General features: G+C 38.2%; 1 protein-coding gene across 1 annotated transcript; it reads left to right on the forward strand.

Moving 5' to 3' along the window:
• Positions 1 to 1,383: 1,383 nt before the first annotated feature.
• On the forward strand, positions 1,384 to 2,513 carry LOC140833338 (uncharacterized). The gene is made up of 2 exons (XM_073197710.1): positions 1,384 to 2,292; positions 2,421 to 2,513. Exons 1-2 carry the CDS (start codon positions 1,408 to 1,410, stop codon positions 2,460 to 2,462), a joined length of 927 nt encoding a protein of 308 aa, XP_073053811.1. The 5' UTR covers positions 1,384 to 1,407; the 3' UTR covers positions 2,463 to 2,513.
• Positions 2,514 to 14,962: the final 12,449 nt, after the last annotated feature.

Consider the following 14,962-nt stretch of genomic DNA (forward strand, 5'->3'; position numbering starts at 1 on the left):
GCACCCCAGAGCAGAGTTACTATTGATATCAATCCAACCAGAGTAAAGAGAAATACCATCTCATTTCTATGGTATTGTTATGATATTCATTGATTCAGAGTTTACAGTTCAGAGTTGATGGTATTTATGATTTCAAAGCTATGTTTTACAGAGTATATTGTCATTGCTATGTAAGAGTTCCACTTGCTGAGATGTATTCTCATTTCAGTTATTTCATGTGATGCAGATCAGAGTGGAGGCCCAGGACGTTGACTGTGGATAGGGGTCATATGCATACACCGTTGGAAGGAAGATTTTGGCATGATCATAGGAATGATGTTTTGTATTTTGTTATGTCATTTAAATGATCATGCATTGTTATTTTGTAAAGATGTGTAAAGAAATGTATTTTGAAACTCCTTCCATATTTTAAAGAAAAATTTATTTCCGCTGCGTATTTTTATTGTTACGGGTCAGAGGTGTCACATTTAGTGGTATCAGAGCGGTGTTCTTCGGACCAATGCATATGACTTCGTCTACTTTCAATTGTCCGGGTATGTTTTCTTGCATCTATCCATTGTTATATATTGATATGTCTTTTGTGAGCACATTGTAGAGTAGAGGATGCCACCTAAGAGGAAAGCAGTAGAGGGTGAGGATAGTTCTTCCTCGAGAGTTGTCGACGAGTTCGGCAAGTTACTGAGAGAGCAGGCCAAGGTTCATAGTGAGCAGATCCAGCAGTTGCTCCGATTGCAAGGAGCAGGTCAGGGCAGAGATCAAGGTAGAGGGCAGGTTGCTCAGGTTGTTGGCACTGATGCCATATTTTCTGCTTTTAAGAGGATGGATCCACCGGAATTTTCAGGGAGCACCGATCCTTTAGTTGCAGTTGAGTGGGTCAAGGCTTTAGAGGCGATCTTCGATCATCTCCACTACGAGGACAGAGACCGTATCAGTTGTGCTGTTTTCATGTTGGTTAAAGCTGCTCGCATCTGGTGGAATGCGACCAGAGTTGGAGTTGATGTCTCGACACTGAAGTGGACAGAGTTTATAGAGTTGTTCTATGACAAGTATTTCCCCGACGCACTTCGAGCAAGGAAGGTGACAGAGTTCTTGGAGCTTCGACAGGGGAGCATGGATGTTGGTGAGTATATCCTGAAGTTTGAGGAGGGTTGCCTATTTGCTCCTTACATTGCATCCAATGACAGAGATAAAGGCGCTCATTTCATTCGAGGCCTTAGAGCAGAGATTCGTAGAGATATCAACATGTCCAAGGCTGTGACTTTCAAGGAAATCGTGTCCAAGGCTTTGTTGGCCGAGCAGGACGAGAAGGACATTGCCCGGGAGAGGCAAGCGAGACATCAGGCTAGTGCTCAGAGGAGCCAGAGTTCGAGTCAGCAAGGTGGAGATCGATTCAAAGGGAAAGACAAGATGGATCTGAGTCCTAGACCACCGACAGTCCCATCTGATCCTGAGAAGCCATTGTGTCCCAAGTGCGGCAGACATCATTGGGGAGAGTGCAGATATGGCACTCATACTTGTTATCGTTGTGGCACGGCAGGCCACGTTGCCAGAGATTGTCCTCAGGGAGCTAGTCAAGAGAGAGTGCAGGGTCGTATCTTTTCGTTGACCAAGGAAGATGATGGCGATAGGGGAGGTATGCTCGCCAGTGCAGGTACTTCGCTGGTCCTTCCTTTTACTTCTTGTTTTGAGGCTGAGAGATTGCTGTGTAGAGGTTGTGTTGGGTTTTTGGCTTTTATTGTTGATGTGGATAGTATGGTTAAGTTGAATATTGGTGATATTGATGTGGTGATAGAGTTTGTTGATGTGTTTGAGCTTGATGTGCCGGGTTTGCCTCCGGACAGAGATAGGGAGTTTGTGATTGCTTTGATGGTCCCTGGAATCATTGCTCGTTTATCAGCGTTGGTTATTAGGGCTACATTGACGGACAGGATCCGTAGAGAGCAGACTGTCGTGGTTCAGTTGATAGAGATGAGAGCTAGAGCAGAGGAGAGAGTTACCTTAGAGTTTAGAGTGTATGGTGATGGTTTGGTGACCCTTAGAGGTTGTATTTGTGTTCCTTCAGAGTTTTGGAAGAGTTTGCATAGAGCTATGGGTTCGCGGTTAGCATTTAGTACAACTTATCACCCTCAGAGCGACGGTCAATCAGAGAGAGTCATTCAGATTCTAGAGGATATGCTCAGAGCTTGTACTATCGATTATCCAGGTAGCTGGGATTCTATGTTGCCTTTGACAGAGTTCACAATGTGTTTCATGTTTCGATGCTCAGGAGAGTATATTGCGAATCTTTCCCATGTTCTTCGCCACGAGCCATTAGACTTGACGCCGAATTTGACATACCAAGAGATTCCGATTCAGATTTTGGATCGCAGAGTTAGAGTTTTGAGCAACAAAGAGATCGGCATTGTTAAAGTCCTTTGGAGGAATCATTTGATAGAAGAGGCTACGTGGGAACCAGAGGTTGAGATGAGAGAGAGGTATCCTGAGTTGTTCGTGTAGTGACGTCAATTTCGCGGACGAAATTCCTCTAAGGAGGGGAGATTGTAATAGCCGAGCCCGGTGTACGGTATGGTTTAATATTTTGTATGATTATTGGCTATTTGGGTAAGTTTAAGTATAGTTTGGATGTTAAGAGTTTCGAGTTATGATTTATAGTATGGTTGGTTATAGATGATGTGCAGTGTTATTGTAGCGGCGTTACGATTAAATTCATGATAAATGGTATATTGATCCAAATGAGGTGAGGCCATTGGAGTGGTTAGATAAGACATAAGGCTATAACTTCCTTATTTTGAGTTTTGTTCAAATCATTGTGGAAGGTAAGCCAAAAGTGTCCCGAAGAGTGTTGTGTGTTTCGACGTTCCTCCAGTGACACAGGTTGGGAGATTTAGCATAACGTTTTACTCAGACCTCCAAATGCTCTGATATTTTGAGGGAGTCAAGATAAGACATAGATCTACAACTTTGTAGTTTACCACTTTTTCTAATTCGGACGGGAAGAGGCGTTTTTGAGGCGATCTTTGAAGTAGCTGTGCGCAGAGTACGCGGTGGCAGGACCGATGCAGGAGCGCACCCGCGGTCCTTAACGGAGCGCACCCGCGGTCTTAGTGGTCCAGGAAATGTTGGTTTGGTCGAAGGCATGGCGCACCCGCGGTCCTTGGAGTGCCGCACCCGCGGTTTTTGGAGGTATGGTCGAGATTTAAAGTAACTTTTTGGATGATTTGACTTCATTTCTCTTCTTCTTTCCCCTTCAATCTCGTTTTTCTCTCTAAGGAGCAAGGGTTTTCTTCCATTTCATCCATTTCCTACCTTTGATTCTTGGATCTAGTTCGATTTTCGACTGGAGATCGAGGTTCTCCGTGGTATAAGGAAGCTAAGGTAAGCTTTTGGTGCAATTCTTTTAAGGTTTTGGGTAAGAGTTGACTTGGGTTGTTGTTCTTGTTGGATTTATGGATTAATTAGCTTGTAATCTTGGATATTGAGTTGATGTTGGTGTTATTTATGGATTATTGTTGTAGGTGGTGAACCAAGAGCTAAGTTTGAGGTGTTCTATTGGATTGTAAGTGGAATTTCATCCCTTGTGCTCACATGATGTTATATGTATTGTGTTTCAAAGGTTTTAATGTGTTATTCCCTTCAATTGATTCATTGTTATGTATTGATTTCATTGATATGTATATTGGAGGCTTTTATGTCTCATTATTGTTCAAAAGGGAATACAAGAGAAAAGATAGAGTTTCAAAGTGATTGTTAAAGCCAGAGATTTTAAATGTTTCTATTGGATTGATAAATATATAGCCAGAGAATTGCATGCAATTAGTTGATCAACGACCATAGGCTTATATCCCTCAGAGTTATCGGTTTATATCGATTTGGGATATGAGCACCCCAGAGCAGAGTGACTGTTGATATCAATCCAACCAGAGTAAAGAGAAATACCATCTCATTTCTATGCTATTGTTATGATATTCATTGATTCAGAGTTTACAGTTCAGAGTTGATGGTATTTATGATTTCAAAGCTATGTTTTACAGAGTATATTGTCATTGCTATGTAAGAGTTCCACTTGCTGAGATTTATTCTCATTTCAGTTATTTCATGTGATGCAGATCAGAGTGGAGGCCCAGGACGTTGACTGTGGATAGGGGTCATATGCATACACCGTTGGAAGGAAGATTTTGGCATGATCATAGGAATGATGTTTTGTATTTTGTTATGTCATTTAAATGATCATGCATTGTTATTTTGTAAAGATGTTTAAAGAAATGTATTTTGAAACTCCTTCCATATTTTAAAGAAAAATTTATTTCCGCTGCGTATTTTTATTGTTACGGGTCAGAGGTGTCACACTGATGCTTATCAAGTTATACTTAAAATTCTCAACTAGCAAAACATCTTTAATTGTAAAGTTACCATGAATAAGATTACCCTCACCCACAATTTTACCTTTGGAGTTGTTTCCAAAACTGTTGTTTGAGATAGCAAATTTGCATCTCCTGTCAGTTGTCGTGAACAGTCACTGTCTAGATACCAAGTTGATTCCTTGTTTGTTCCTGTTACCTGCAATCACACATAATATATAATTTTGGTACCTATATTCATTTGGACCTAAACTGATTAGTCCTTTAGGAACCCAGATTTGAATTAGTCTAACTGAATTCCCAGTTAGTGTGTTCCAAATGGTTTTTCTCGAATTTTTGGCAATATGTATGTGATGTGAGGATGAAACAGTATGATTTGTATCCTTTTTCAACTGACTATTATTTTGATATCGTTTCTGAACTGGCTTACAGTTGTAATAATTGTAATAGTCATTGCTTGAGTACTGACTTTTGTGACCGAATCATTTAGGTTACTAGTTTCTTGAATCAGTTGAACTCTCAGAGCTATATCAAATTCCATACCGTTTGCCTTTGTTTTTACTTTCAGTCAATTGAACAGCTGGTTTACAAGGTTCTGAGAATTCATTTACCATGGTTGTTTACAAAGGTAATGTACTTTCCTTTGTTTTCATTCAACCTTTTCTTTGTATCACTTGTAGAATTTTCATCATGACTGTTAAAGCCTAAACAATTTTTATCAGCAACTGATTTTTGTGAGTTCTGCATTTCAGTCAATGCAACTGAAGACTTGTTCCAATCTTGAATCAGTTCAGTATGTTTTGAAATTTCTGTTTTTAAATGACATATCAAAGCTTGATTTTCATCATTTCAGCTTTTTGTTGTGCAATCTCCCTTTTTAGACTCAACAGTTCAACTGACTTATCAGTTTCTGTCTTGTTGTCATTGGGATCAGTTTGCTCAGTTCTAAACTTCTCAAATGATCGAGTTAGTTTGTGATACTCATTTAACATGTCATGCAATGTGGTAATGAGTTCCTCACGAGTGAAATCAGTAGAGCTGAATTCAAATACCTGTTCACCTGCTGACTCCAGTTCAACATTATCTGCCATTAAGCACTTGACTTCCTCTTCATCTTCACTTGAACTCCTTGGGTTCCTAGTTCTGACTTATCACTGTCAGTTTCTGCCAACTTAGATTTGCTCTCTTCAGCCAAAAGCACTTCATGCTTTTTTTTTTAAATGATTTATTGTCATCCTTGGTCCTTCTTTAGTGCTCATAGGGCTTCTTTCCCTTTTCAGTTGATCCTCGACTGTCCTTCTTTGGCTTAGAACAGTCTGCTATGAAATGACCAGATTTGCCACAGTTGTAGCAAACATATGATTCTTCTTTGGATTGGTTTTCTGATATTGCTTCTGGAAGTTTCCTTGATTACTCCTCGTAAATCTTCCAAATTTCTTGACAAACAATGACATAGCATCATTGCTCAGTTGATCAGCAGATTTGTCAACTGAACCAGTTGGTTCCAGTATGACAGCAGTTGTGGCAGTTGGTGTAGAAGGTTCTCTTTCTCTGGTTTGTAGTTCAAACTCGTAAGCCTTTAGATCAGCAAACAAGTCATGAATTTCGATCTTGTTAAGATCCTTTGACTCTCTCATTCCCATGGTCTTGGCATCTCATTCTTTGGGAAGACCTCTGAGCACCTTCCGTGCCACTTCTTTGTTTGAATACACTTTTCCAAGTGCATTTAGCTCATTGATTATACCACTGATCCTCTCATCATAATCATGCATGGATTCACCAGCTTTCATCTTGATGCTATCAAATTTCTGAACAACAACTGGATCAGTTTGCTTGTTCTCTTTTGTTTGCTCGTTTGCTTCACACAGCTGGATCAGTTTCTGCCAATTCTCTTTGCCAGTTTTGCACATATTGATTTTGCTAAAAGTGACTTTATCCAACGTTTTGTATAAGATATCCTTAGTCATATTATCTAGGTTGGCTTTCCTTGTATACTCAGTTGTCCATTACTCTCTGGGATTTTCTATGCGATGAGGTGCCCCATCAGTAATGGCAACTGCTGTATTTGCTTTTAGGAGCTTCATAGGACCATCAGTAATGACATACCACATGTCGTCATCTTGTGCAGCTAAATGAGCCTGCATTCTGATTTTTCAGTCGTCAAAATCTTCTCTGGAAAACATCGGTATTTTGTTGAATGGAGACATGTTGATCAGTTTGTGAATAAGAGTATTCTGAGACAAGATTTAACAGCTCTGATACCACTTGTTAGGATCGGTTGATAGGTTGAAATGTGTTTAGTGAATAAAAACTCACGAATTTTATAACATTTTTGAATGAAGTGTCAGTTCTGTAATAAACTGAAACTAGGAATCTTGTCGGTCAATGACAATCAGTTTAACTGATAACAATTGTGAAAATAAACTGACTGAAAGATAGAATAAATAACTAAAGTAATAACACAAAGATTTATGGATGTTCGGATATTGAAATAACTCATATGCCACCCATTCTATCACAAGGATAAGATATGCACTAAAATACTTTGATCGATACAAAATTTGTACAGACCCACTTCAGTTTGGACTTAACACTGCCAAAACTGAAACTCTTAGTTTACTAAATATCTCACAGTTCTTCGACTGATCTTAGCACAGCTGATCTAGTTAAAGATCAAATAGACAATAAAATGGTTTCTGCTTGTAAGCTCGAAAGGTAGCCTCAAATGCTACAAATAATCAGATAAGTGTGAGCTTTTTTATTCTTCAATAAGAGCGATGAATTTAGCAGGGTAACAATATATATGTTGGTCTTGTACTCCTACAAGCCCATTATACATATACACATTACATTTAATTTAAATCCCTTAAAAATTCAACATTTGAATTTAATATTTAAATTATAAATTCAACTCCTTGAATTTATCACCTCCAAAATTTAATAAACTCAACTATTGAGTTTAATAAATTAAATTCTCAAATTTTATAAATTCAACTCCTTGAATTTATTCTCTCCAAATTTTATAAATTCATAAATTCAACTTCTTGAATTTTCTATCTCATAAATTCAACTCCTTGAATTTATTTTCTCAAAATTTAATTATCATAAATTCAACTACTTGAATTTACTATATCATAATTTAAATTCAACTTCTTGAATTTATTCTCTCAACAGGAACAAACGATCCAGTGCTTGTGTGACCCTCAATGGTTTAGGGATACAGCTAACCGTGGGTTCACAACTCTTTGTGATTCAGGACATAATCCTTTATTCGGGCTTATCCTAGTTAGCCCCATTCTTTTAATCAACACCTTGATCAAGAATGTCAGAACTCATTTCTGATTGCACCCATCGGATCATGGTAAGAGCATCTAGCAGCTTCGCCCCATGATCCCCTAGGTATCACTGATAGTGCCTGCAAGAACCAGTCCATTATGATTAACGTACAGTACAGTTCCTTCATCTCATATATCCCGATTGAATCTGCAACCATTGGTTCATCGAGGGTTGCATATTAATTCGACAACTATGTGATAACTATAATAGTGGCATCGCGTGTACTATTGGAGAATTCCTTCTCCAACGTACACCTCGTACTCTGGCCAGAGATTCCATGCACTATTATTTCATAAGATCACATAGGATATCCACACCCGTAGGTGAGTGGTGAATCCCCGACTACAATGCATTGGCTCTTATATGTGTCGCAACTGTACCCAATCTCGTCACCTGATGAATCTCCTGGAGCCGGTAAACGAGTCAAAGCACAGCCCTAGCATATAGAGCCTCGGTGTTGTCCCGGGTCGTAAGGACTATTGTTGTACAATCATAACCACGGACTTATCCTCTAGATGAATGATAACCACTTGGAAAGTCTGAAGGAGGGTTGTTCGGTATAATCATCATATGACTACCCATCTGTATGTTTGGACATCTCCATGCCCTTACCAAGAAATGCAGTACACAACATCACAGATGCTAGTCTCGAGCTCAAGCGACCTTTATCCATGTTTTAGGCGGCTGAATCGACTAGGAACGAATTTAGAATATGCAGTGCTTACAAATGAGTTTCAACATCGAATTACGATTCATTTGTATTAAAGCATAATCAAGGACTTTATCTATGCTGATTGCATGTGTATACAGATAAAGTATAACAAGACCATATGAAGTTAAATTATATTAAAATAAAGATTGTTTATTTCACTTGAGTCAATAAATTCCCTAGCCAACCGTTGGCTTGCAGGACATCTACTCTAACAATCTCCCACTTGTCCTAGAGCCAACTACCCTTGATCCCATTGCTTCGCGATGCTTTTCAAACAATGGTCCTGGCAAGAGCTTTATAAGTGGATCAGCAACATTATCTGCAGAGGGGACTCTTTCAACTGATATTTCTCCTCTTCCCACCATCTCCCGTATGATGTGGAACTTCCTAAGTACATGTTTGGATCGCTGATGAGACCTTTGTTCTTTTGCTTGCGCAACGGCACCAGTGTTGTCCCAGTACAACGGGACTGGATCAACTCCATTAGGAATAACGCCCAACTCTTGGACCATTCCTCATCCAAACTACCTCTTGGGCTACATCAGATGCAGCAATGTATTTAGCTTCAGTGGTGGAATCCGCAACGGTGCCTTGCTTGGAACCTTTCCAAGAGACAGCCGCACCATATAGCATGAATACAAAACCAGAGGTCGATTTCGAATCATCTACGTCACATTGGAAGCTAGAATCCATGTAACCTTCCAATTTCAATTCTCCACCCTCATAGACCATGAACAAGTTCTTAGTCCTTCTCAAGTACTTAAGAATATCTTTCACGTCCTTCCAATGCATTGGATCAGGGTTTGCCTGATATCTGCTTGTAACACTCAGAGCGCAAACAACATCAGGACGTGTCAATATCACACCATACATGATACTACCAATGGCTGACGCATATGGAATACGTGTCATCATCTCTATCTCTTCATCAATTTTGGGACACATAGGTTTAGATAGAGTAATACCATGACACATTGGTAAGTATCTTCTCTTGGACTCTTCCATAGAGAATCGTTTAATAATGGTATCGATATAGGTGGCTTGGGTGAGTCCGAGCATCCTCTTTGATCTATCTCTATAGATTTGTATCCCAATACGTAGGATGTTTCACCCATGTCTTTCATGGAGAATTTACTTGCTAACCATACTTTAGTTGATTGCAGTAATCCTACATCATTACCAATGAGCAGGATGTCATCAACATAAAGTACTAGGAATGTCACTACACTCTCACTAATTTTCTTGTACACACACGGTTCCTCAGGATTCTTAGCAAAATCAAACCCTTTGATAGTGCTATCAAATCTGAGGTTCCAACCCCTTGATGCCTGCTTGAGATCATATATTGATCTCTGAAGTTTGCATACCTTATGCTCACTTCCTACTGATGTGTATCCCTCAGGTTGAGACATATAAATTTCTTCTTTGATGTCTCCATTGAGGAATGCAGTCTTTACATCCATTTGCCATATCTCATAGTCATACCATGCTGCTATGGCTAGTAGTATTCTAATGGACTTAAACATAGCAACTGGTGAAAAATTTCCTCATAGTCAACTCCTTGCCTTTGAGTATAATCTTTTGCAACCAGCCTTGCTTTGAAGGTCACTACCTTCCCATTCGTCCCAAGCTTTCTTTTGTAGATCCATTTGCACCCTATGGGAACGATTCCCTCAGGTTGATCCACCAATGTCCAGACTTGGTTCGAATACATAGAGTCCATTTTTGACTGCATGGCTTCAAGCCATTTGGTTGAATCAGAATCAGATATTGCTTCCTTAAAGTTCGTTGGATCATATCCAACACAAGACTCATCATGGTCTTGTTCATGAAGAAGCGTATATCTAGCAGGTGGTCTAATAACCCTATCAAACCTCCTAAGAGCTTGTACTTCAACTACTGGTTGTTGGAGATTAGGTTCAACTACTATAGTTGAGGGAGTATCTTGAATTTCTTCAAGTTCTATCATCTTGCCTTTTTCTATCTAATAGAAATTCCCTTTCCATAAATGTGGCATTTCTTGAAACAAACAATTTTGCTTCATTAGGAAGATAGAAATATTATTCAACAGAATTCTTTGGATATCCTACAAAGTAGCATAAAGTGGATCTACTATCCAATTTGTCTCCCACTGTCTGCTTCACGTAAGCAAGATATCTCCATATTCTCATGTAAGAATATTTGGGAGTTTTTCCCATCCATATCTTATATGGTGTTTTATCCACTGCTTTAGTATAGACATTATTCAACAACATTGCCGCAGTTTCAAGCGCAAAGCCCCAAAACAATGGAGGAAAAATTTAAACATATGCGTGAAAAGTATGGGCGAGTGGATGAGATTGGAAGGATGGGTAAAGAAGAGAGAAGCATGGCGACACCAGCGAGGAGTTCAAAACGTGGATATCAAGGTACATCTAAAATTTCAAAAATTAGTACTTGTGATATTCAATGTGTTTGGTGTCTAGAGTTTGGACATCATATTAGCCAATGTCCAATTGAGGATATGAAGGTAGTGGATCCCACTTCGAACCTTAAAGCCAAACTTGTAGATGATTTAAATGTTGATATTGTGTCTAATGCGAGTATTGAGTGTTGTGCTGTGGAGGGTGAGTTGTTAGATGATGTGCAATTTGTTTCTTTTGCTCAATTGTCTACGAATGTAATTTGTGTTGATGAATCAATTTGTGATGAGTTGAGAGAAAAAGAAAATAAGATTTGTGATGAGTTGAGAGAAAAAGAAAATGAGATGGTCGAAAAAATGAGTGATAAAAAGAGTGAGATGGCCATCGATGAAAATAAAGAGTTGTGTGAAAAAGAGGTCAAGCAAACAAAAAAAGAAATTATGTGTGTGGCCCAAAAGAGTGAGTAAGAGCGATTCTTTATTTTGAATAAACCACTTCAAGTACATCTGTGCAAGGTTGGTTTATTTTATTTTAATGAAATAGCCGGTTCGATCCCGAGCATTGTTAAACTCTACTTGCAGGATTGTGGAAAAGGCATGGAATACATTGATCTTCCTAGCTATCAAGAAAGACAAGATTTGAGGACAAATATTTTTAAAGAAAGGGAGTATGATGTGAATCTAGCCAGCCACTATGCGTTCCAAGAACCAATCCCGAGAGGACGCTTGAAGATGTTGAATGTTGCCCTTTATCCAACCAATGAAAGCTTGGAAACAAGGCTCGAAGGGTTCGGGTTGCATCACAATCAAGTAGAAGCTGACCGAGGCTACACGGACGTGTACACGGACCTGTACACGGGGTCCGTGTCTCATACATTCGAGATTGAGATTTACAGAGCCTACACGGACCCTCACCCGGAGGCCTAGATGGGGTCCGTGTCCTTTACGAATTGGAGAGAATATTTTTCTTAAATTAGAGTTTTAATTATTTTGGTTAGAGTTTTAATTATTTTGGCAAGTAGATTTTATATCTTTAAATGTGCAATCTTTTATATTTAGGGTTTTGTTACCTATATATAAGCTAGAATACCATGTAAACTTTTAACTTTTGTTCATTATTGATTTGATATCAAATTGCGAGATTTTCTCTCAACCGAAAGCGAAAGCTTTTATACACTTCGGTGTTTCAAAATCAAACTTATCAAAAGATTTATCTTTTGTGACGTTTGTCAATCGAACATCACGATGGTTGCCAAGGACGGGTTCTTTGGAGGTTCTCTTGAACGAGATTGTTTCCATCGTTGATCAATTGTTGCTAGACCGCGTGATCTAGAGGCGATTATCACACCTATCAATTACTTGTCTCAAAGATCGGGAAAACATACGAGTCTTATTATCGTAATTAAATAGAGGGTGCGATTGTGTTATAATCGTGTTTGCTATTTATTCGTACAAAGATTCGTATCAGCTCTGGGCGCTCGTATGATTTAAATAAAAAAACATTCATAGGGTGTTAGAATCGTTATACCTTTGGTGAATTAATCACTGGACACCAACCGATCCGGTATAACAGATCTGGCTCTTGATTAATCCCTACGAACTTTCTTCAAGAGACTCCTTTCGTTTCGTCTAATCAGGTCCACGACTGAATTGTTTGATCCTCTTCCAAATTGCACTAGAAATATTAGAAGATATTTTGCGTAGAGAGAGAACACGGAGAAGAAATCGACTCAACACAATAAGCCGAATTTTTCTTGTTTTGAGAAGAAATTTCGAGAGCACCTTTTAGGAATGTCCGAAACCTTTTTCTAAAATCTTGGAGAGAATGTCTCGAAAATCATATTCAAAGTGGAATAAAGAAATCCTTTTTATTTCTTTAATCATGATTTACTTAATTAATCTCATTAATTAAGTAAACTAAATATTTGTATGAATAAAGTTGTGATTTTCGAAGATCACAAGGATGGAGGCTAGGGTTTTCCAAAAAATGACAATCAATTTTATGTAACCTTAAGCCTAATAAATATATATATATATATATATATATATATATATATATATATATATATATATATATATATATATATATATATATATATATATATATATATAAAAGCTTAGGGCCCATCAATTAAATTAAATACTTAATGGACTTAATCAATTAATTATTCTAGTCCAACTAGTTTGATGAATTAATTAATTAATTAATTAATTAATCTTTTAAAGTCCAATTAAGAACTTTAATAATATGTATGTTGGTCTTGTACTCCTACAAGCCCATTATACATATACCCATTACATTTAATTTAAATCCCTTAAAAATTCAACATTTGAATTTAATATTTAAATTATAAATTCAACTCCTTGAATTTATCACCTCCAAAATTTAATAAACTCAACTATTGAGTTTAAAAATTAAATTTTCAAATTTCATAAATTCATAAATTCAACTTCTTGAATTTTCTATCTCATAAATTCAACTCCTTGAATTTATTTTCTCAAAATTTAATTATCATAAATTCAACTACTTGAATTTACTATATCATAATATAAATTCAACTTCTTGAATTTATTCTCTCAACGGGAACAAACGATCCAGTGCTTGTGTGACCCTCAATGGTTCTGGGATACAGTTAGCCGTGGGTTCACAACTCTTTGTGATTCAAGACATAATCCTTTATTCGGGCTTACCCTATTTAGTCCCATTCTTTTCATCAGCACCTTGATCAAGAATGTCAGAACTCATTTTTGATTGCACCCATCGGATCATGGTAAGAGCATCTAGCAGCATCGCCCCATGATCCCCTAGGTATCACTGATAGTGTCTGCAAGAACCAGTCGATTATGATTAACGTACAGTACGGTCCCTTCATCTCATATATCCCGATCGAATCTGCAACCATTGGTTCATCGAGGGTTGCATATTAATTCGAAACTATGTGATAATTATAATAGTGGCATCGCGTGTACTATTGGAGAACTCCTTCTCCAACGTACACCTCGTACTCTGGCCAGAGATTCCATGCACTATTATTTCATTAGATCACATAGGATATCCACACCCGTAGGTGAGCGGTGAATCCCCAACTACAATGCACTGGCTCCATTATGTGTCGTAACTGTACCCAATCTCGCCACCTGATGACTCTTCTGGAGCCGGTAAATGAGTCAAAGCACAGCCCTAACATATAGAGCCTCGGTGTTGTCCCGGGTCGTAAGGACTAATGGTGTACAATCATAACCACGGACTTATCCTCTCGATGAATGATAACCACTTGGAAAGTCCGAGGGAGGGTTGTTCGGTATAATCATCATATGACTACCTATCTGCATGTTTGGACATCTCCTCGCCCTTACCAAGAAACGCAGTACACAACATCACAGATGCTAGTCTCGAGCTCAAGCGACCTTTATCCATGTTTTAGGTGGCTGAATCGACTAGGAATGAAGTTAGAATATGCAGTGCTTACAAATGAGTTTCAACATCGAATTACGATTCATTTGTATTAAAGCATAATCAAGGACTTTATCTATGATGATTGCATGGGTATATAGATAGAGTATAACAAGACCATATGAAGTTAAATTATATTAAAATAAAGATTGTTTATTTCACTTGAGTCAATAAATTCTCTAGCCAACCGTTGGCTTGCAGGACATCTACTCTAACAATTCATATGTCGTGCATCAGTTATATCTTATTCCTAGTTAGCTATGGTCGTACACGTGTATGAATATCATTTGTGTGTTAACTAGGTCTAAGAAAGGGAGGAACTTAATTTTTGTGATACTTAATGGTATTTTATCATTTGGTGTCAATTTTTATTTGGTATTTGGTAAAGTTGATGAATACATAGGAAAGGCGACCGTGAAGTTGGGGTTTCCAGTGCTGATGGAGCGAGTAAATAATAGCGTCTACAATCTTGAGCTTAAAGGTAAGCATGTTGATAATATCATCCTTGTTATTACTAACTTGCTTTGTTTTTGTGCAGGTAGACAAGATTTGAGGACAAATCTTTTTGAAGAAGGGGAGTATGATATGAATCTGACTGGGCACCGTGTTCAAATGATTGGAAGGAGATTTAGGGAGCGTCGTTGTTTCGGATCTTCAAGCTCAATAATGATTAATCAAGCATATCCAAGCAAGTGGTGGAA

This window comes from Primulina eburnea, chromosome 6, assembly GCF_022965805.1.
Source record: "Primulina eburnea isolate SZY01 chromosome 6, ASM2296580v1, whole genome shotgun sequence".
Classification (NCBI taxonomy): domain Eukaryota; kingdom Viridiplantae; phylum Streptophyta; class Magnoliopsida; order Lamiales; family Gesneriaceae; genus Primulina; species Primulina eburnea.

What these genes read in the sequence shown, in the direction of transcription:
- LOC140833338 (XM_073197710.1), top strand. Translation starts at nt 1,408, where the DNA reads ATGGATCTGAGTCCTAGACCACCGACAGTCCCATCTGATCCTGAGAAG. An exon ending in ATATTGCGAATCTTTCCCAT is followed by an intron (nt 2,293 to 2,420) that starts GTTCTTCGCCAC and finishes AGTCCTTTGGAG; the next exon opens with GAATCATTTGATAGAAGAGG.